The sequence below is a fragment of the Borostomias antarcticus genome (genome assembly GCF_949987555.1).
Source record: "Borostomias antarcticus genome assembly, chromosome: 28".
Lineage (NCBI taxonomy): Eukaryota > Metazoa > Chordata > Actinopteri > Stomiiformes > Stomiidae > Borostomias > Borostomias antarcticus.
In genome coordinates this window covers 3,736,383-3,756,382 of record NC_140261.1, presented here as the reverse complement: position 1 = coordinate 3,756,382, position 20,000 = coordinate 3,736,383, and the positions used below count along the sequence as shown (strand labels likewise).

Here is a 20,000-nt window from a genome sequence, read left to right as displayed (position 1 = left end):
TCTCCTCTAAGTATCGGTACCCTAATGTCACTGCCCATGGGCAGGAGGTCTGCGCCCCTTCAGTACCCTTCTGGTTCTGAGACGGTCCAGTGGGGGCTACTAGCATTTCATGGAAACGACAGATGTCTCCCTCAGTCTTTTTCATAAACACTCTGTTTATCTGCGATACTGATTAATGACCTACCATACTGGCACTGATGTTGAAAGTCCTGGTGTGTCTGTGCGTGTGTCTGTGTGTGCGTGTGTGTGCGCGTACTGTGTGTGTGTGTGTGTGTGTGTGCGTGTGTACCCGAGTCGTCCGAGTCCTTGCTGTCGGGAGCGTGTGCGTCCTCCATGTCATCGTCAGACATCTCCATCTCCTCCTCTCGTCTGATCCCCATCAGCTCCTCGTTGTGAATGTTTCTGATCTCCTGGAAGACACAGCAGCAGGAGCATGGGTGACCACCTCGCTAGGGCTCCTGGCTGGTCCCACAGAGACCCTGGACACGGGGGACAGCCTGCCTGCACTGAACCAAACTGCAGGGAGAGCTGTGACATACACTGACTATGGCAGCCATTGACGGTGACGTTGTGTGTGTGTGTGTTTGTGTGTGTGCGCGTTACAGGGCGTTAATATAAGCAGGTGATTTTTTCGTGGGTGAAAGCATCTATTTATGATTAATCTTCTAGTTTATTTCACAAGCTCATTGTGGCAGAGTGACTCAATGTGTGAGTGGGGCTTCCCTCACCACGCAAACAGACGATTTCCTCGCGAGTTAAAACACTGTTCTGGTCAGGAGGGTCTGTTTTCCAAATCTACTGCTGGCTCTACCTCCCACTGTCTCTGAATGTGTGTGTGTGTGTGTGTGTGTGTGCACCCAGCTGGTAGGCTCAGCCGCAGCGCTAACCGCTCTGATCGTCTCTGCTCCTCAACGCCTGATCGGCTGCAGTACGCCCAGGCGGCCAGTAGGGGGCGGGACCTGCGGTGTGGGGGTTGTTGGGGTGGGGGGGGGGTTGTTATGTGGGCATGAGTGATGTGCATCTGTCTTCCAACTCGCTGGGGCTGCTCTATGGCTAATGGACCGAGAGAAAGCCACAGGCATCTAGCCGTGCCCCCCCCCCCCCCCCCCCCCCCCCACACACACACACAATAATAATAATAACAAAGATATATTTTTCAACCAACACACCACCAGAACGGCATGTGAAGGAAAGCCTATTCAGCAGCAGAGAGCAGTGTTGGAGTAAACAACCATCTGTCTGCTGTCTTCATCACTAGCAGCTCCAGATCAACAACACAGGTAGTCCAGAAACACCCACACCTGGTCTCTCTCACACACACACACACACACACACACACACACACACACACACACACACACACACACACACACACACACACACACACACACACGCACACCTGATCTCTCTCCCTCACACACACACGCACGCACACCTGATCTCTCTCCCTCACAATCACACACACGCACGCACACCTGATCTCTCTCCCTCACACTCACACACACGCACACACACACGCACGCACACACACACCTGATCTCTCTCCCTCACACTCTCTCACACACACACACACACACACACACACACACACACACACACACACACACACACACACACACACACACACACACACACAGACACACGCGCACACACACACACACACACACACACACCCTGTCCATATGAGGATGTGTATCAGCAGTTGTTTGATCTCTCTCTGTTTAACTCTCTGATTTTCTCCAACCCTGAGAACCAAGCTGCTCTCAACGCTAACTCCTCGTTGGACAGAAACAACCGTGTCCTGTTAGAAGCTGACCGGCCCTCTGATGGCTGTAGCTACCAGCCCGGTGGTGCCGTGGTTATCGGGGCTTTGGGCCGTAAACAGGATACTTACCAAAGCTAGCAGGGTAACAGCTAACTTACCATCATGGTTAACCTGGTCCAGATCGCCTAGGAAACAGGGGTGAGCCTCCAGCCTTGCTAACTTACCCAGCAGCCCTGCTGCAGAGGTGGAGGGGAGCAGTGCTAGCCAGAGAGAGACCAGCGGGACGATGCTGCTAGAGGCCTTGCTGCTCTGCTCTGACTCCCTCATGCGTGTCTACAGACACTCTTACCTTTGGCTGGAGGGGAACTAACAGCCAATCAGAGAGCAGGGGTCACAGCCGGACTGGGGAAATAATTCTGGCCGGGAAATGTTGCCCCAGTCAGGCCACTTTTTAAGCCCCCCCCCCCCCCTCCCCATCTCCCCCCCAGCGCCGATGCAGTGAGATGGAACACTTTCAGTTTCGCCAATCGTTTTGTAAACGTGAAATGAGCGGCTTTCCCGCTTTAGGATTATAAATCATAAACTGTTGGAGAGTTGCTGGCGGGGGGGGGGGGGGGGGTGGGGTCTTCTAACCAGGCCAGTTAGCACGCCAGTCCACCGGGAGAACCCCCAGTCCAGCAGGCTGCAGGAGTCAGAGAGACTGAGACTCCGGGATCAGGAGCTCTAGAGTCCCACTGCTTCCATCTGTCTGCCCTGACACACACACACACACACACACACACACACATCCAAACCCGCACTGAGGATGATCGAAGGCCTACTGTCTTCCACTAATGTGGTGCTGAGGTGTAAAACTGATAGCCGAGCAGAAAGAGAGCAGGAAGAGATGAGAACAGGAGAGTGAGATACGGATGAAACGGACCACAATAGACTTTTCTAATCCCTCATGAGAGTAACTTTGAGCTGTGAGATGGAGGTCGTATTCTTTTCAATCTATTCTCCCCTCCAGCATCTGTCCTGGTAGCTTGTGCCCAGGACGCCCGTTTTAACCCCCCAGCTGAGTCATACCCCCTGCGGAGGTGTAGAGTTGGAGGCTGGCTGAGTCACTAGAGGAGACAGACACAGCACTGAGCACAAGGTGAACATTTGCGAATGTTTGCAAACTATATATAAAAAAAAAAAAAAAATCCATTCGCTTTGTGTTCGTCGCAAACGTTAAGCAAAGGGTCTGAGAATGTAGTTCACAAAAATGGCCGCTGGACTGAGGGAAATATGTTCTCAGGTGGGGATTTCAATTCACTAGCAGCTAACGTTAAGGTTAGGTTAGGCTGCAGCACGCTATGTACCAGCGGGAGAACATTATATGCTCATCCACAAAATCATAGATGATTACAGAAGTGGCTGTAAGTACAAACCATAGATACACACGCTCTCGTCGCCATGTAAACCATAGATACACACGCTCTCGTCGCCATGTAAACCATAGATACACACGCTCTCGTCGCCATGTAAACCATAGATACACACGCTCTCGTCGCCATGTAAACCATAGATACACACGCTCTCGTCGCCATGTCTGTTTATGTTTAATGCCCTTCAAAGAAAGCTGTTGGCCACAAACGTTGATTTGTGTTCACTGAATTTCAACGCACCTCGGATGTATGACCTGGTATGTGCAGTGGAGAGATTGATGGATGGACGGATGAATAGACGAATGGGTGGATGGCTGGTTTGACTGACTAGATCACATGGGTAGACAGATTAGATAGACAGATGGGTGGATGGGTATAACTAGGATGGATGTGAGATTGACTGGATGGGATGAAGTATAATTGGTAAATGAATGTATGGATAGCAGCAGATGTGAGTGGTGAGATATAGGAACAGAATGTTCCTGTAAAACCGACAGACTCATTATTGCTGCATATATGAGAACACACACATACAAACACAAACTTCACTAATCTAAGGGTGTGTGTCCACCGGCAATCTGTAGGCTACTGCATGTAACTAAACAGCTCCAAGCTTACAGCTGCGTAGAGCGCACTAATGCTAGAGTTTATAGCTGGCTAGGTTACCAATGTTTTACACCTACGTTAGCAACGAATGTCGTGCTTTTGCAGACTGCAGAGAAACTAGCTAAGTTGTTAGCTAGTGCCAACGTTCGCTTTTTCTATGTTTTAGACAAAAAAATGACCGTTCTCGTCGTCAGAACAGCCTTTTACAGTCAGCGCTCTAGCCCAAAAAGTTACACTTTTTTCAACAGCAAAAAAAAGCCTAGAGCTTATGGCGCTACAGTTCTAAAAAGTGCTTGGAACACAGCTCTCATCTCTTTTGTGCCCTAGTCCCGTAAACAAAGAGAAGAAAGCGCCAGCTCTAAAAGACCTCCACCGCCACCTCAGCTACAGAAGACACGCACCCTAAGAGGATATATACACTCTGTACTTGAGGACATACAGTGATAAGGAGAGAAAGACAGACAGCGAGAGGAGAGAGAAAGAGCGAGAGAGCTTTTTTTAGGCAAACACAGGAAGGACATGCGTCATGATCATCTCCCAGAAGCAGATTATCTAACACAGGATGGACATGCGTCATGATCATCTCTCAGAAGCAGATTATCTAACACAGGATGGACATGCGTCATGATCATCATCAAGCAGGCTATCTATGTGCGTTAAGAGCTCTCGTCCTGCTCTCATCAGGAGCACGGCCGCCATTCTGTTCTGCATCAACATACATGAATATTCACATCCCGAATCTGAGAGTATTAATATGCATGAGCGTGTTTAGTTCTCATCTCAGAGTTTGAGTTCGAAGACTAGAGCTCTATTCCTGGAGTCGTTAGGGTTTTCAAAATTCTGCAGGGGATTGGTACAGTATGTATGAATATTCACAAGAGATATCCGAGCAATGACAAATAGGGGACAATAACACGTGTGGTGTGCATGTGTAGGTGTACTCACCTGCAGTACATTTAGAGAAGTTTCAATAGGCTGACAAACACACACACGCACACACACACGCGCGCACTCACACACACGCACGCACACACACACACAGCAAAACTGGATTCTATCAGTGATAAATGGTGGATATACACATCATAGTGTTCGGTCAGCCTATGTAAGATTGCTTCAACCTTATAGAATGTTTACGGTGACTCTATTAGTCTGAGATATGATAAACAATCTCTCTCTGGTTAATGCTCCCATGCCCTTCAGGTTGATTAGACTGAGATTAGGCTGTTAATTAAACACCTAATCTGGGTTCTACATACAGAATTCCTCAGAGGTCTCTGACACATCACACTTACCCGTTTGGCTCTGAAATGACAGAGATGCTACATTTGTTCCGGATTATTAATGTGCCGTTTGATTACTGAAAAATACCCAGTCCATGAATCTTGTCAGGTTCTCTGAATTAATAAACACTCGAGAGATCAATGTACCAGTGAAGCAAAATCTTGAACACAGTAATTTGCTAATTTCTGAGGTGAATACAGCCAGTGAGTGATGAAGAGCTTGGACGATGTTGGTGGTTTATGTAAACAGAGGAAGAGTCTGCAGAGTTACCTGTTCTGTTCCTGGTGACACTGAACACTCACCCAGCTGGGGGGGGGGGGGGCTGGGCCTGACAGGAAGCCACTCTCCGGGACTGAGCTGAGCAGGGAGCCTGGGTCTAGCCTGGATGTAGCCTAGCATCCAACCTAGCATTGAGCCTCTCACTCAACTAAGGCTATAAATACCATAGCGTGTTCGTCTAAAAGGCCAGTATTGTACATGGATGCCTTTCGTCAATACAAGCTGTTGTGCTTAGCCTAACTCGTTACTCTACAGTGCTGCTGAAAAGAAATCGAGGTCTTTCCCAGACAACTCTAAAGACTCAAACGGAGAGTGAAGGAGTGCCGAAGGGAGATGGGAAGTGTTCACATTGACAACAGGATCATAAAGTGGACTATGGCACTAAACGAAGAGAAGAGACACTGCGGAGTAAGAATCGCGAAACAAAACAGAGAAGGTACCAACCTCAGCTTGCTTGCGCCACACGTCCAGGTTCTTGCGTTGCGCTTTGGAGAAATGGTCCCATGCCTTTTGTTTGGAAGCAGCGTGGAATACAGACACAATCTGCTCAACTGTGGAGGGATGCGGGGGCCAGTTACCGTCCAGAAAGAGAGAGAGAGAGAGGGCGGGCGGGGAGGAGCAGATTGAGAAAGTGGAATCAGGTGGGAAGAAAAATAACTCTGTCTGTGTGTGCATTTATGGTATATGTGCTGTATGAAAAGTTTATAGTAGGGGTCTGTAGCTCTGGGTCAAACACACACGCATAAGAACATACACCACAATACACACGCATGTACACTCACACACACAAGCACACGCACACACAAGCATACACACGCACACAGTGTGCACGCAGACACACACAGTGTGAAGTAAAGGAGGAAGAGAATATTGACACATGGTCAAAGATTAAGGTTTGCAGTTACCTAATTCTCTTGGACTTCATGGTCATTCATGTGTTGTTTTTCTGTAAATAATGTAACATTAACCTTCTACTCACCTGTTGATATGACGCACTAAGACGTAGACAATACTTCGAACATACAGTAAATATATTTTTAAGTTAGTACCGAACTTCAACTCCTCACTCCTTGGCTTGAACAACAGGCCAGCGTTGCACTATGAAACTCAACATGGACGCCTCAAGACCAGTTTACCACATACAGTACAACAAGACTACAGTACGCCTACTGCTTTGGATTGGTTTAAACCTAAACAAACCTACGTCCTAAAGATTCTGGATTGGTTCGGTAATGCAGGTTTATTTTTTTTAAACTCTCAAATTATTTCCTCACACTTTAAGAGATAAAATGAAAGTTCTCAGTGTCTAGTTGAGCAAAGTGTTTAGAGACTGACTTGTGAGTCTACTTAGCTTGGTGTCAGGCAGGTTAATCTTCTACATGAAACATGCAGAGTTAGGTAGACTGACCTCCACCAAACCTAATGGACACAGATCCACATCCAGCTGTGGAATGATTGGCATAATTGTGCCAAGTGTGAAGTTTGGTGGAGGGGGGATTATGTTGTGGGGTTGTTTTTCAGGAGCTGGGTTTGGCCCCTTAGTTCCAGTGAAAGAAACTCGGAATGCTTCAGCATACCAAGTGATTCTGGACAATTCCGTGCTCCCAACTTTGTGGGAACAGTTTGGGGATGGCCCCTTCCTGTTCCAACATGACTGCGCACCAGTGCACAAAGCAAGGTCCATAAAGACATGGATGAGTGTGGAAGAACTTGACTGGCCTGACCTCAACCCGATAGAACACCTTTGGGATGAATCAGAGCGGAGACTGCGAGCCAGGCCTTCTCATCCAACATCAGTGTCTGACCTCACAACTGCGCTTCTGGAAGAATGGTCAAAAATTCCCATAAACACACTCCTGAACCTTGTGGAAAGCCTTCCCAGAAGAGTTGAAGCTGTTATAGCTGCAAAGGGTGGGCCGACGTCATATTAAACCCTATGGATTAAGAATGGGATGTCACTTACAGTAAGTTCATACTGTATGCGCGTAAAGGCAGATGAGCGAATACTTTTGGCAATATAGTGTATCTGTTGTTCAAAGACGGTGTGTGAAGCTGCCTCACAGGACCACACACTCTCCATTGACATTTGTATGGGAGGAACCGCAGGCAGAGAAACAAACTCATGAATAGAAATGTGTTGGAGGGATTGTGATGGAGGAGTGTCCTTTCAGAGAGAAAGAAAGAGAGAGAGAGAGATAGAGAGAGAGAGAGGACCTTGCTGGCCTTTTCATATTTCCATGCGGTTCACCGACACCAATCTCAACACATACAAGCATGCTATTAAGTATGAACACAACATGGCAGTGGCATATACCACCCTAGGCCGAGCTGATGGTTGGAAAGATAAGGCATGTTTTTCAGGGCTGTCAACGGTTTATCAGGTCAGCTGTCAACTTCGCCGTTGGCCTTTCCGTCCATCAATATTCCATCATAAAAGCATTATTCCTTCAGCTCCAGCTGCTGGCCTGTGAGTAGGGGGGGTTAGTCCACTCACTGTAGTTTACCAAGTCTCTACGGGAATGTTTCTCCTCCAGGTCAGCTGTCAACAGAGTGAAGTCGCTAGGGGAGTTTATGTGTCACACCTCCGAGGGACGTGAGCTCTGCACAGCGACCCCTAGTGGTACCTCCAGCATCGCTCATGTCAATGCTAGTGGTGCCTGTCGGGTCTTACCATGGGACACGACGATGAAGGAACATACTGCTGAACAGACTGTGGTCATGCAACCGTACAAAGCATCCACTGTGTCACTGTGGAAGACTGCTTTAGATTGCCGAAATCACAACTTACCTTCTTTCAACGCCAACACAATGTTCTCCCAGAGAATAGTGCACAGGAAGAAGCATGTGCTTTGCTAGCATACAGTATGTCATTAAATAGCTCAGAGAGAGAGAAAGAGAGAGAAAGAGAGAGAGAGAGAGAGACAGAGTTCTACTGTAGTCTGCTTTCAATCTATCCCAGCCTACAGTTACGTCAATGCTATTCCCCATTGACGATGTGTTGTGATTCAGGAGTGTCCTGCGCTCCGTGCTTGTCTAGATGTGTGCGCGCGTGTGTGTGTGTGTGTGCGTGTGCGTGTGTGTGTGCGTGTGTTTGTGCTGAAAAGAGCAGGACTCTCTGGGACATGAGCATCACTCATCAGGACGGATGGGTGTACCTCTCAACTCAGTACAGGCTAGAGAGACCGCACGCTCTAGCCCAAATAGATGTGTGTGTGTGACCTTGTTAGTGTGTGCCTTTGTCCACAAATGTGCATTTGTGTGTGTGTGTGTGTGTGTGTGTGTGTGTGTGTGTGTGTGTGGTGCTGTAGCTTGGGGAGGTACTACTCACACTGAGCCAGGATGCCGGCCAGGGCGGTCTTGAACTTGTCCTTGGCCTCCTCCACCTCCTTCTCGTGGGCCGTCTTCTCACCCATCAGCCGGCGGATGTGGCTGTTGGACGACTGGATCATGGAGTAGAAGTTGTTGGCGTTCCGGCGGTTGACGTCGCCGCGCTCCACCCAGGTCAGCAGCACGCGCACCGCCTCCGCAAACTTGCTGTCGTCTGGAGAGTGGAGGAGGAGGAGCAGGAGGGGGAGGAAGAGGGAGGAGGAGGAGAAGCAGGAGGGGGAGGAAGAGGGAGGAGGAGGAGGAAGAGGAGAGGAGGATCAGGAGGAGGAGGAAGAGGAGAAGTGGGAGGGGGAAGAGGAGGAGGAGGAAGAGGTGAGGAGGACCAGGAGGAGGAGGAAGAGGAGAAGTGGGAGGGGGAAGAGGAGGAGGAAGAGGAGAAGTGGGAGGGGGAAGAGGAGGAGGAGGAAGAGGTGGAGAAGCAGGAGGTGGAGGAAGAGGTGGAGGACAGGAGGAAGAGGAGAAGGAGGAGGAAGAGGAAGAGGAGGAGGAAGAGGACAAGGAGTCAAGGTTGTGGTTGGGGCTATGTTTACGGTCAGTGGTTTAACGATGGGGAAGCGTCCTACTACAGTCCTTTCCGGAACGATGTAAACGACTGAGAAAGAGAGGCACCACCCAGCAGGGAAGAGGAAGCCATTTTAGCTGACACCTCCATGTGTCCCAGCTCATAAGATCAACTCCACGGGAGAACTCAGAGACTCAGACACATACAAGGGGGGAGTTAGGACCATGGAGCCTTTCGTATCTCCTCCACAGGGACGTCCCATTAGGCCCAGGTCCAGCAGGTGTGTCAACTGACTGACACACAACTGACACAGAGCTCACCATGTTGCACAGGCCTTTGTTGGTAAAGCAGAAGGTTGATTAAAATCATTCATGCGCTGGCTGAGGTGATGCAACGATACAAGAGTGGTATTGATTTCCAATTGTTCAGAACAAAATGAGATGCCCTGCCTGTGGTCATCCCTATTATAGCATTAACAGACTGAGGCACGCACACACACACACACACACACTCACACACACACACACACACACACACACACACACACACACACACACGCTTTTGATTTATTTAAGCTGGATTCTGAAGATGCCTACACACACACACACACACACACACACATACTTTTGATTTATTTAAGCTGGATTCCGAAGATGCCTACACACACACACACACACACACACACACACACACACACACACTTTTGATTTATTTAAGATGGATTCCGAAGATGCCTACACACACACACACGTGCACGCACACACACACACACACACACACACACACACACACACACACACACACGCACGCACACAGGTCTGTTGGGTGATTTGCGTGAGTGATCCATCACATCTTGAGAGATTGAGTCAAGGCGTCGTCACCAGAACTCCCTGAGGTTCACGGGCTCCTCAGTCCCCAGAACCAGCCAGAACACCCAGGTCCATTATTAATAGAGCAGCTCACTCACTCTTTATCCAGCTACTCTGTCACTGACAACAACAACAACCCACTCCAGAGATTCACACTGATCTAAATGCGTGTTTGGCTGTGAAGCCATAACCTCCACATCCACCTACAGTACATCTAATAACCTCCACATCCACCTACATCTAATACCCTCCACATCCACCTACATCTAATACCCTCCACATCCACCTACATCTAATAACCTCCACATCCACCTACAACTAATAACCTCCACATCCACCTACAACTAATACCCTCCACATCCACCTACAACTAATAACCTCCACATCCACCTACAACTAATAACCTCCACATCCACCTACAACTAATAACCTCCACATCCACCTACATCTAATAACCTCCACATCCACCTACATCTAATAACCTCCACATCCACCTACATCTAATAACCTCCACATCCACCTACATCCAGGGACGGACTGGGACAAAAATTCAGCCCTGGCATCTTGGCCCAGACCGGCCCACAGGACTGGACTGGGTGAATATTTCCTACCGGGAAATGTAGCCCCAGTCGGCCCACTAGCCGAGCCGACGCGTGAAATGGAACACCTTCAGTTTCGTTTTGTTGACGGGGGGGGGGGGGGGGGGGGGGGGGGGGGGGTGCTGCTGCGCGATTTGTTGACGGGGGGGGGGGGGGGGGGGGGGTGCAGCTGCGCGATTTGTTGACGGGGGGGGGGGGGGGTGCTGCTGCGCGATTTGTTGACCGGGGGGGGGCCTGCTGCGCGATTTGTTGAGGGGGGGGGGGGGGGGGGGGTGCTGCTGCGCGATTTGTTGACGGGGGGGGGGGGGGGGGGGTGCTGCTGAGGCTCTCTAGCGGCCCACGCAAATGACACCTGAAACTAACAGAGGGAGGGGTGGGGCCTACATATCATTGGGCCAGCCCAGTGTCAGTATAGAAAATGGACCAATGGGCCGCTGTCCCTGCTCTATGGGCCGTTCGTTAGCTCGTTTTTTTAGATCGGCCCACAAGTAGGTCCGGCCCACCGGGCATTTGCCCGGTACGCCACATGGCCAGTCCGGCCCTGCACACATCTAATAACCTCCACATCCACCTACAACTAATAACCTCCACATCCACCTACAACTAATAACCTCCACATCCACCTACATCTAATAACCTCCACATGTCACTGCCAGGGTCTCTTTCAGCTTTCAGCAAAGCAACCAGTATGAGAGAGAAGGTCAAAATGAAGAGTAGCAATAAACAGTCAATTCAAACACATCCAGCTGCACTCTTGAGATATTAGTGCTCATTGTCTCTCACCCTCTCCATGACACTCTGGTCAGGCAGAGGAGCACTGATCCTGTCTGTCTGTCTGTCTGTCTGTCTGTCTGTCTGTCTGTCTGTCTGTCTGTCTGCCTGCCTGTCTGCCTGTCTGCCTGTCTGCCTGTCTGTCTGTCATGTCACAGCTAAGTATCTATATATGCCTATAGAGATCCATTATATGGTTAGCTGTGACTTGGCTGTGGACATGAGCAATGAGCACTAATAGCTCAGCCTGTCAACATTTTTATATGTACTGTTGTATATTACCGTAAATAACTTAATAACAGGGCGTGTGATGCTAAATACCAAACTACTCCTTGAACTAGAGATGATGATCCTCTCGGAATCAGCTGGGAACGGTTTGTATGTTGCAGCTGAACTCTCTTTCTCACTCTTTCACTCTCCCTCGTATGCTCTCCGTTGTTCGTGCCCTGGTTCCCTCTCTTCCTTGCTCTCTCTTGTTCTCTCTCTTCCTTGCTCTCCCTTGTTTGCGCCCTGGTTCCCTCTCTTCCTTGCTCTCTCTTGTTCACTCTCTCTCTCTCTAGCTCAGTCTATCAGTTTGTATGCAGAGAGAAGCACTAGTGTCATCCATTAAGACAGATGGCAGATGGGGCTCTTCAGTTGACAGATACTTTGAGAACCACAGAGACACACAACAAACACAAAACACACACAAACACAAAACACACACAAACACAAAAGGTGTCATCAAATGCTACGGAAGGAGAACACCTTAAACAAAACAGCAGAGAAGCACTGTGAAATATGAAAAGACAAAAATGATGTGTGTGTGTGTGCGTGACCCTCTATTTCAATCTATTTCTGTCTACAGTGTTAAGATGATTCTCCCTCATTGATGTAGTCTGATTCAGAAGTATCTCGAGCTACTTGTATGTGCGTCATGCAACCTAAAAAACCGAGGGGGCACGAGATAGCAAAGCTATACATTTTAGTGTTCTTTGTGGATTTTTACAGTTTAAAATCAGGACACAGCACACTATCTGTTGCCACTCGAGCGGTGTGAAATAAAACTTACCGGTAGCGTTCTTTCAAGGACTTAAAAAAAAAAAAAGTAAGGGAAAACAAATCTACTTTTTTTTACTCACTTGGCATTGGTCCGAATGATATACTGTATACTGAAGTACTGTATGAAGAATATTGAATCTGATATACTGAATAGCCTAATATTTGGAGGACCTGGACAACCTTAATCTAAATGTATGCAAGCAGACCATGAAAACGTGTTTATCTGAGGTGAGGGGGGGGGGGGGGGGGGCTTCCAGGTCCAGTGTTAATTTGGGAGAAACCAAATCCACCGGGAAAGAGGGTGTTTGGCTTTTTGAAAGAGGTTATGGTGGCTTTTCGAGGTGGTCTATGACATAATTAAAATAATACATTCAGCTCAGTAGAGAAAATAATCATAGATCCGCATTGTAAAATGTACAAACAATAAACAATAACAGAAATGTAAAAAACAACAACAACACCCTGAGGGGGCAACGTGCCCCCTCAAGTTCTATAGGCATGACGCCTCTGTGTGTGTGTGTGTGTGTGTGTGTGTGTGTGTGTGTGCGCCCACCTTTGATCTTGTCCCCCAGCTGGCTGCACTCGTGCTCAGAGTAGTGGACGATGGGCGGAGGGGAGGGGGGTCTGAGGAGGTCCTCCTCCATCCTCCTCCGGTGTCTCTCCTCTCTGGCCAGCATGCGCTGGTGACACTCCCACTCATACAGGTCATCTCTGGCCTGGGCGAAGTCCACATGGAGACGGCCCGTGTCCTTCTTGTCTGTACTGGAGCCCAGACGGACACGGTAGCCTGGGGGACGAGAGGAGAGACGAGAGGGACAGAGGAGAGAGAGGAAAGAGAGGAGAGGGGGATGAGAGGAGAGGGAGAGGAGAGAGAAAGGAGAGGAGAGAGAATGGGATGAACGGAGAGGGAGACGATGTCAGTTTCTGTCAGATGCCTACGTCGTTCAATCTAAATTGATATGTCCATCCTGCAGTCTCTCCATCGCTCTCTCTCTCTCTCTCTCTCTCTCTCTCTCTCTCTCTTTCTCTCCCTCTCTCTCTCTGTTTGTTCCTCTGTCACAGATGCAGGCAGGCTAGAGTCTCTCTGGGGCTCCAGAGTAGAAACCTCCCTGTCTCTCTCTCTCTCTCTGTCTCTCTCTCTCTCTCTCTCTCTCTCTCTGTCTCTCTCTCTAGTCTCTCTGGGGCTTCAGAGTAGAAACCTCCCTGTCTCTCTCATACTTCTACATGGAGGAGACTCTTGAGGAGCCGACTGATCCAGCATGAGATGAGCGACACTAAAGAAAACCTCTCTGATGCTCATTCACACTAAGGTGTGTCTACTTGTTAGTATATTGGCTTAAATGATCAATGTGTATGTGTAGCGGCATGCACGCACGTACACACACACACACACACACACACACACACACACACACACACACACACACACATACTGTACACCTGCACACACACACTTACACCTGCATGCATGCATGTGCACGCACACACACACACACACACACTAGAGGTCTTCTCGGGTCCAAAAAGACGGACCCGAACCCGAATGGATCCGATAAATTCGTTCCGAGATCCGACTGGATCCGATCATTTGAAAAAAATATATATACCGACCCGAATTTGTCCCGAGACATTACAGACCCGATCCGATAAATGTCCGAGAGCAGGAGTAGGACAGAGACCCGAGTTCGGGTCGGGTCGGCGGATCCGACAGACTATTTAAAGTTGCTACTAAAATGCCACACTGCTAAAAACGTTTATCAGGTCGTAGTCTCCCTACAACATATGGTAGCCTCATACAATCAATCAAATAATCGATCAAAACAGAAATACCTAACGTGAAGAACTAGTCTAGGCTAGGCTATATGAAATCAATCGCTATTTATAACAGCGCCTACTTTCTTCTCCTCTTTGTTGACAATATGCATGAAGTTGGCCCAGACAGAAGAGGTGCCGGTGGGTTTGACCTCTTTATATTCATTATTCTGTAACTTTAGTTTAACATCAGACAAGCTGCTAACGGTGTCCATCTTTCTTTGTTTGCTATTTTCCCCGCTCTGTCTCAACTCGCAATCACGCATGCGTTTCTCTCGTGAGATTCAGCGCTGCGCGCCAAAAGAAAATAATGATTAAAAAAAAGAAAGGATTCAGCGCTGCGCTGATCACGGATCTTCTCAGATCCACTCGGGTATTACACATAATGATAAACAGACCCGGGACCGACGGTAATAGAATGGGATCCGACCCGGACCCGACTGACCATAATAAAACGAGGAAACGTGGACCCGAACCCGTACGGGTCTCGGGTCGGGTCTCGGGTCCCTCGGGTATACCCGACCCGTGAAGACCTCTAACACACACACACACACACACACACACACACACACACGCACACGCACACGCACACACACACAAACCTGCATACACACATGAGAATGGCCAGAGAAAAGCAAGTGACAAAATATCTAATGTCACTCTGCCAAACTGAAAAAATAAATGAATGTGTGTGACTGTTTGCTCCAGCCTGCTCTGCGCTTCAGGCTCCCAGACAGGCTAAATATTTCATGAGGTTAGAGTTGTGATCCGCCCTGCGCCGGGCTGAGCGACGGCGTGGCTGCTGGACTGACGGGCGTGGGGGAAATGAATAACATTTATTTATGGGCCAGCAGCACAGCTCTGTCATCGGACCAGGATATATGAACCAGCGCTCCGGTCTCGCCGTTCTGATACGGGAGAACTGGACCAAGTCACAAGAGACCGAATACACACACACACGCACACACGCACACACGCACACACGCACACACGCACACACGCACACACACACACACACATGCTAGTACGCACGCATGCAAGCGCGCACGCACACAGACACACACACACATGCTAGTACGCAAGCGTGCAAGCGCGCACGCACACATACACAAAGTTGCACAGACATTCACACACACACACACACACACACACACACACACACACACACACACACACACACACACACACACACAGATGGTATCAATAATGCAGAGGGTACTATTGGGGCCAGGGTTGAATGTGCTTTGTGAGGCAGGGGTATACTGTCATGTGTGTGTCTCCAGTTTGCACACAGATAGATGTGAAACGTCTGGGGAACCAAGATAAGATAAGAAAAGACCTGTTGGTGTCACATGACTGGAAAGGCTTCCTGCATTTCAGGTTCTCTATAAGTTCATTATTATTATATAATAATTATTGTACTACACCTCGAGATTGAGGTTCTCTAACTAAGACAAGATTAGTCTAGTATACCTCTACATTGAGGTTCTCTAAGAGAACATTATTCTACTACACCTCAACAGTACAGTACATTGAAGTTCTCTAAGAGAACCTTATTCTACTATACCTCTTCATTGAGGCTCTCAAACTACTGTAAGAGAGCATTATACTGTATAACTACTGTAAAAGAACATTATTCCACGACACCTCTACACTGAGGTTCTCTAACAAAGAGAACATTATTCGGGCACATCTACATTGATGTTCTCTAACTAAGAGAACATTGGATTTCATTCCTGAACATTTTCTTAAGTGTCTTCTTAAATGTCTTCTTACGAACTTCGTAAAAACCAACCCTAAGAAAGATCCCCGCCGGATTCATGAACGCATGGAAATGTGTTCTTAAACCGCCAAAGTGTTCTCAGCTGTGCTCCCCTTCTTAAAGGAGTAGTAAAGGGAAAATGCATGTTTAGCCCTGTTTTAAGGTGACTTATGATCATATACAATGGTTCAGATCAAAACTTTGACAAAACTAACTCTTTTGAGAAAGTCTGATAATTGCTCTACCACCGTTTAGGTCATACAATGGATGTGGGTGGGCACTGTGAAAAATCTTTCAAAAACATGTCAAACTCTCGATTTCAAAGACTGGTTAAAGGTTAATGCTAGAATGGATCGTCCGGAGGGAGAGGGGGAGGGAACCGCTACATGTCATCAAATGCTCACAGCAGAATCGTTTGGCAGCCAGGAGGCGCGCAGGCAGTGAGCAATTCCCCTGCTCGCCCACGAGCGTCCAGGCGAGTGTGCCCGAGCAGGGGAATTGTGATATGCGGAGCGCGCCCACTCAGCGCTGTCCAAGTAGCTCCACTCCTGGGTCCAATTTCGTAAACCAATCTGACCCCTGTGTCCAAGTCTGACCCAGTAGCTGCCTAGTGCTGTGATTGGTTGATGTGTAGCGGAGTTCCTTCCCCCCCTCCCTTCCCCCCTCCAGACGATCCATTCTAGCATCAACCCCGGTTAAACTCACCAGACAGGAAGAGAGCCCCGTCCACTGTGAACTCCTCAGCGAATCGGATGTGGCAGAAGTTTTTCTTGCTCTTGCGGATAGCGATGATTTCGCCACACTGGCCGAACACCTCCAGGATGAGCTGCTCGGTGGCGTTCTCTGGCAGGCCGCCCACGAACACCGTCTTACAGCCGGGAGGGCGCCCTCTCATGGCCGGAGGGGGAAGGTCTGGGCAACATGAGGAGGGAGAAGGAGGTGCACATGGATGTATTAACTTGAGGAAGGAGCTGACACAGATCTGCATTAAGGGGAGGACACAATGTCTCACATCTGACGATGAATGATGGAGTCCAGGGATGGGAGGAGGGAGGACATCTATTCAGTGAACACGTAATTGCCTTGTATTTTGTATGTATTGCATTTTGTATGTCGCTCTTTCTTCCTTTTTATGTGTTATTTGTATTGTAAAGCGCTTTGTGCATTCGTGCTGTGAAAGCGCTATATAAATAAAACGTACTTACTTACTTACTTACTTACTTACTTACTAGGCCAGCATGGAACCACACATCACACTACTGTCACGCTTTTATAACACACTAGATTTCCACTGCAGTTTAATTTAGAGGCAGTGTGATCATTTGTATTATATGTCCTATTTTATATGATAAAATATGGATCTCGTTGGTCTTATCTTCCCATTCAAATTAACATATAGTCAGGAGCTGAGAAGATTGATTAAGCTCATCTAAAAAAGTCTTTACTATGAAAATAATGAGTTTTCTGGCTGTTTACATGGACCCTAGTCTGACTCAACGGATGTAGGTTTTGTCAATAAACCTTGTCATTCGTTGTCACACTGCCCAATCAGTGGCGAGACTGGCGACGCAAATTAGTCTGATTCGAGCCGAGAGATTCTCACGGCACCAATCAGATTCGATCCACACTATTTTGCAAGAGCACCATCGCTGCGTCCGGGGCTGGCTCTGCCCAAGACGACTGTGATTGGTTTAAAAAGAAATACTTTGTTTTTTTTCCCCCTATTGCAGAATGGTAATATGTCCAGCCAGACCTGTCTCCGGCGCTGGTCTGGCTATGCGAGACTACATGGACCCTAATATTCCAGGAATAATCAGAATAATAGCCAAATCAGAATAAAAATGTGACCAAGTAACCTCCTCAATCAGAAGAGCCTGGTCCGATCCGGTGCGATCAGGGTTAATGTTCACAGCGGGCGTGTGCATGCCAAAAAGGTTATATTCTGAATAAATGATTCGGAGCACATAAACACATCTTATCGGATCACTTTATTTAGCGTCCATGTAAAAAGTCAAGTTGATATCTCTAATCAGAATGATTTCAATTGGACTGAAGAAATATTGTCCATGTAACCACAGCCACTGACTGCAAGAATGATGATGATAACATACAACAATGCTTGGAGAACTTTCCTACTTTATATACAGTATACGTATCTCACATCAACATGAAATTCTTGAATTAATAAAAAGAGAATTATCCCGGGTTAGAAAATTGGCTGATTAAATGTGCAGACCTGACTAATCTAACACAGATGAGTGTTGACTGAAGTAATCTCCAATAGATCACGGCCTCTCATCCCTGAGAAATGTGATTAGCCGAGTCTACGTGGATGGCATGAGGAAATCAATCGAACACTGAGTCTGGATTCCCAGATATCCAGACGAATCTTTACATCAGTTAATAGACAGTGCCCTATTACAGTTAACTGATATAGAAAGGCAAAGTAGCCTTAGATTTAAATACGACAGTCTGACTGTGACTCTAACTCTATACAGCTCTCTCCCCCTGTATGTGCTACAGGTACGTATATGGATAACGTTGCCTTGATTTATTGAGAACAGGCTCTGTAATCTCTTGTCTTTGAGTCATTGTGACAGCAATTCTTCACAGTCAACACACACACACACACACACACAACCACACACACACACACACACACAACCCCCCCCACACAAACAACCCCCCCCACACACACGCAACCACACACACACACACGCACACACACACACACACACACACTGAATACAGACAAGTCTTGAGTAGAACACACACCCAACATGAAAGTCTATCGAGAGAAAAAGAGCTTTAGTTAAGTTTAGGTTGAACCTGATATCTCCACAATCTGACATGGGAGTCAGGAAAAAATTTCCAGACAGAAACTGAAGATATTAAGGGTGCTATAAATACCGTGCCATAGATACTGTACCATTATTATGTAGAAATATCAGAAGAAAAGAAACGTGTAACAAGGCTTGTGAATCAGTAATGTTGTAATACTATTGGCTCATGAGCCTTGTTAGGCTTATGAGCCTAAAGGCCGTTTCAGACAAGGAGCGAAATCCGCGCATTGTAATTCATTTTCAATGAGAGAGGCGAGCGGACAATTTTGGAGCGTGGACAATCTGGGGCGGAGCAGCAAGCGGGCGCGACCCTGTGAAATTGTCGCGCGCGTGCTCGTTTCGTGCACACGCCCGCCCGCGACAAGAGCTGAATTGTAGTCAGCTTTCCCCGCTGCGCGCAGGACGCGTGTCTCCCGCTGATCCGAGCGAGAACGCAGGCGGAATGTCACTCCCCGTCTGAAACGGCCTTAACGCCCCCCCCCCCCCACTAAGATACATTCATAGTCAATCATTTTTGAAGAGTAAAGTAATACTTTTATTCCTCAAATATCTAAGCTCTTGATGTTTTTTTTGTTTTTTTTTGATGATTTGTCTACATAAAAATGTCTACATCACCTTTAAAACGGAAGTCGAGGAGAGCCCTAACTCTAAAACACACCGTAATGATTTCTACTCTGGCAATATACAGTAAGGTCGGGAGAGGTCACCACACACACTCACCGGAAGTGGCTGAACAGCTGTCACAGACGACGCAGGCTACTGTATCTGTTAGACTTACTGGGGTTGGGGGGGAAGAGGGTGCAGCTCGTGCAGTGGATGATCTCCTTGACGATGGGCACGTCTTGGGAGAGGGGCGGGGGCACCATGCCCAGGCCGGGCATCATAGGGTTCATGGGGGCGATGCCCGTCATCATGCCAAGGCTCGGGTCGAACTCTGCTGGGGACAAACACACACACACACACGACTGAGGATGCTGTAAAACACACACACAACCACAATTCCAACACACGTATGCGTGCGCGCACATGCACATGCGCACACCCACACACACACACACACACACACAC

General features: G+C 48.1%; 1 protein-coding gene across 1 annotated transcript in view; it reads right to left on the bottom strand.

The window, feature by feature from the left end:
* LOC311326489 (ecto-NOX disulfide-thiol exchanger 2-like) overlaps positions 1–20,000 on the bottom strand; it is a 137,795-nt gene that overhangs the window by 11,668 nt on the left and 106,127 nt on the right. The window contains exons 5-10 of the mRNA XM_084459386.1: positions 19,711–19,866; positions 16,795–17,001; positions 13,069–13,302; positions 8,675–8,887; positions 5,791–5,897; positions 290–410 (exon numbers count right to left, since the gene is read on the bottom strand). Of these exons, the coding sequence (XP_084315512.1) occupies positions 290–410; positions 5,791–5,897; positions 8,675–8,887; positions 13,069–13,302; positions 16,795–17,001; positions 19,711–19,866 (1,038 nt within the window). The remainder of the gene's footprint in view (positions 1–289; positions 411–5,790; positions 5,898–8,674; positions 8,888–13,068; positions 13,303–16,794; positions 17,002–19,710; positions 19,867–20,000) is intronic.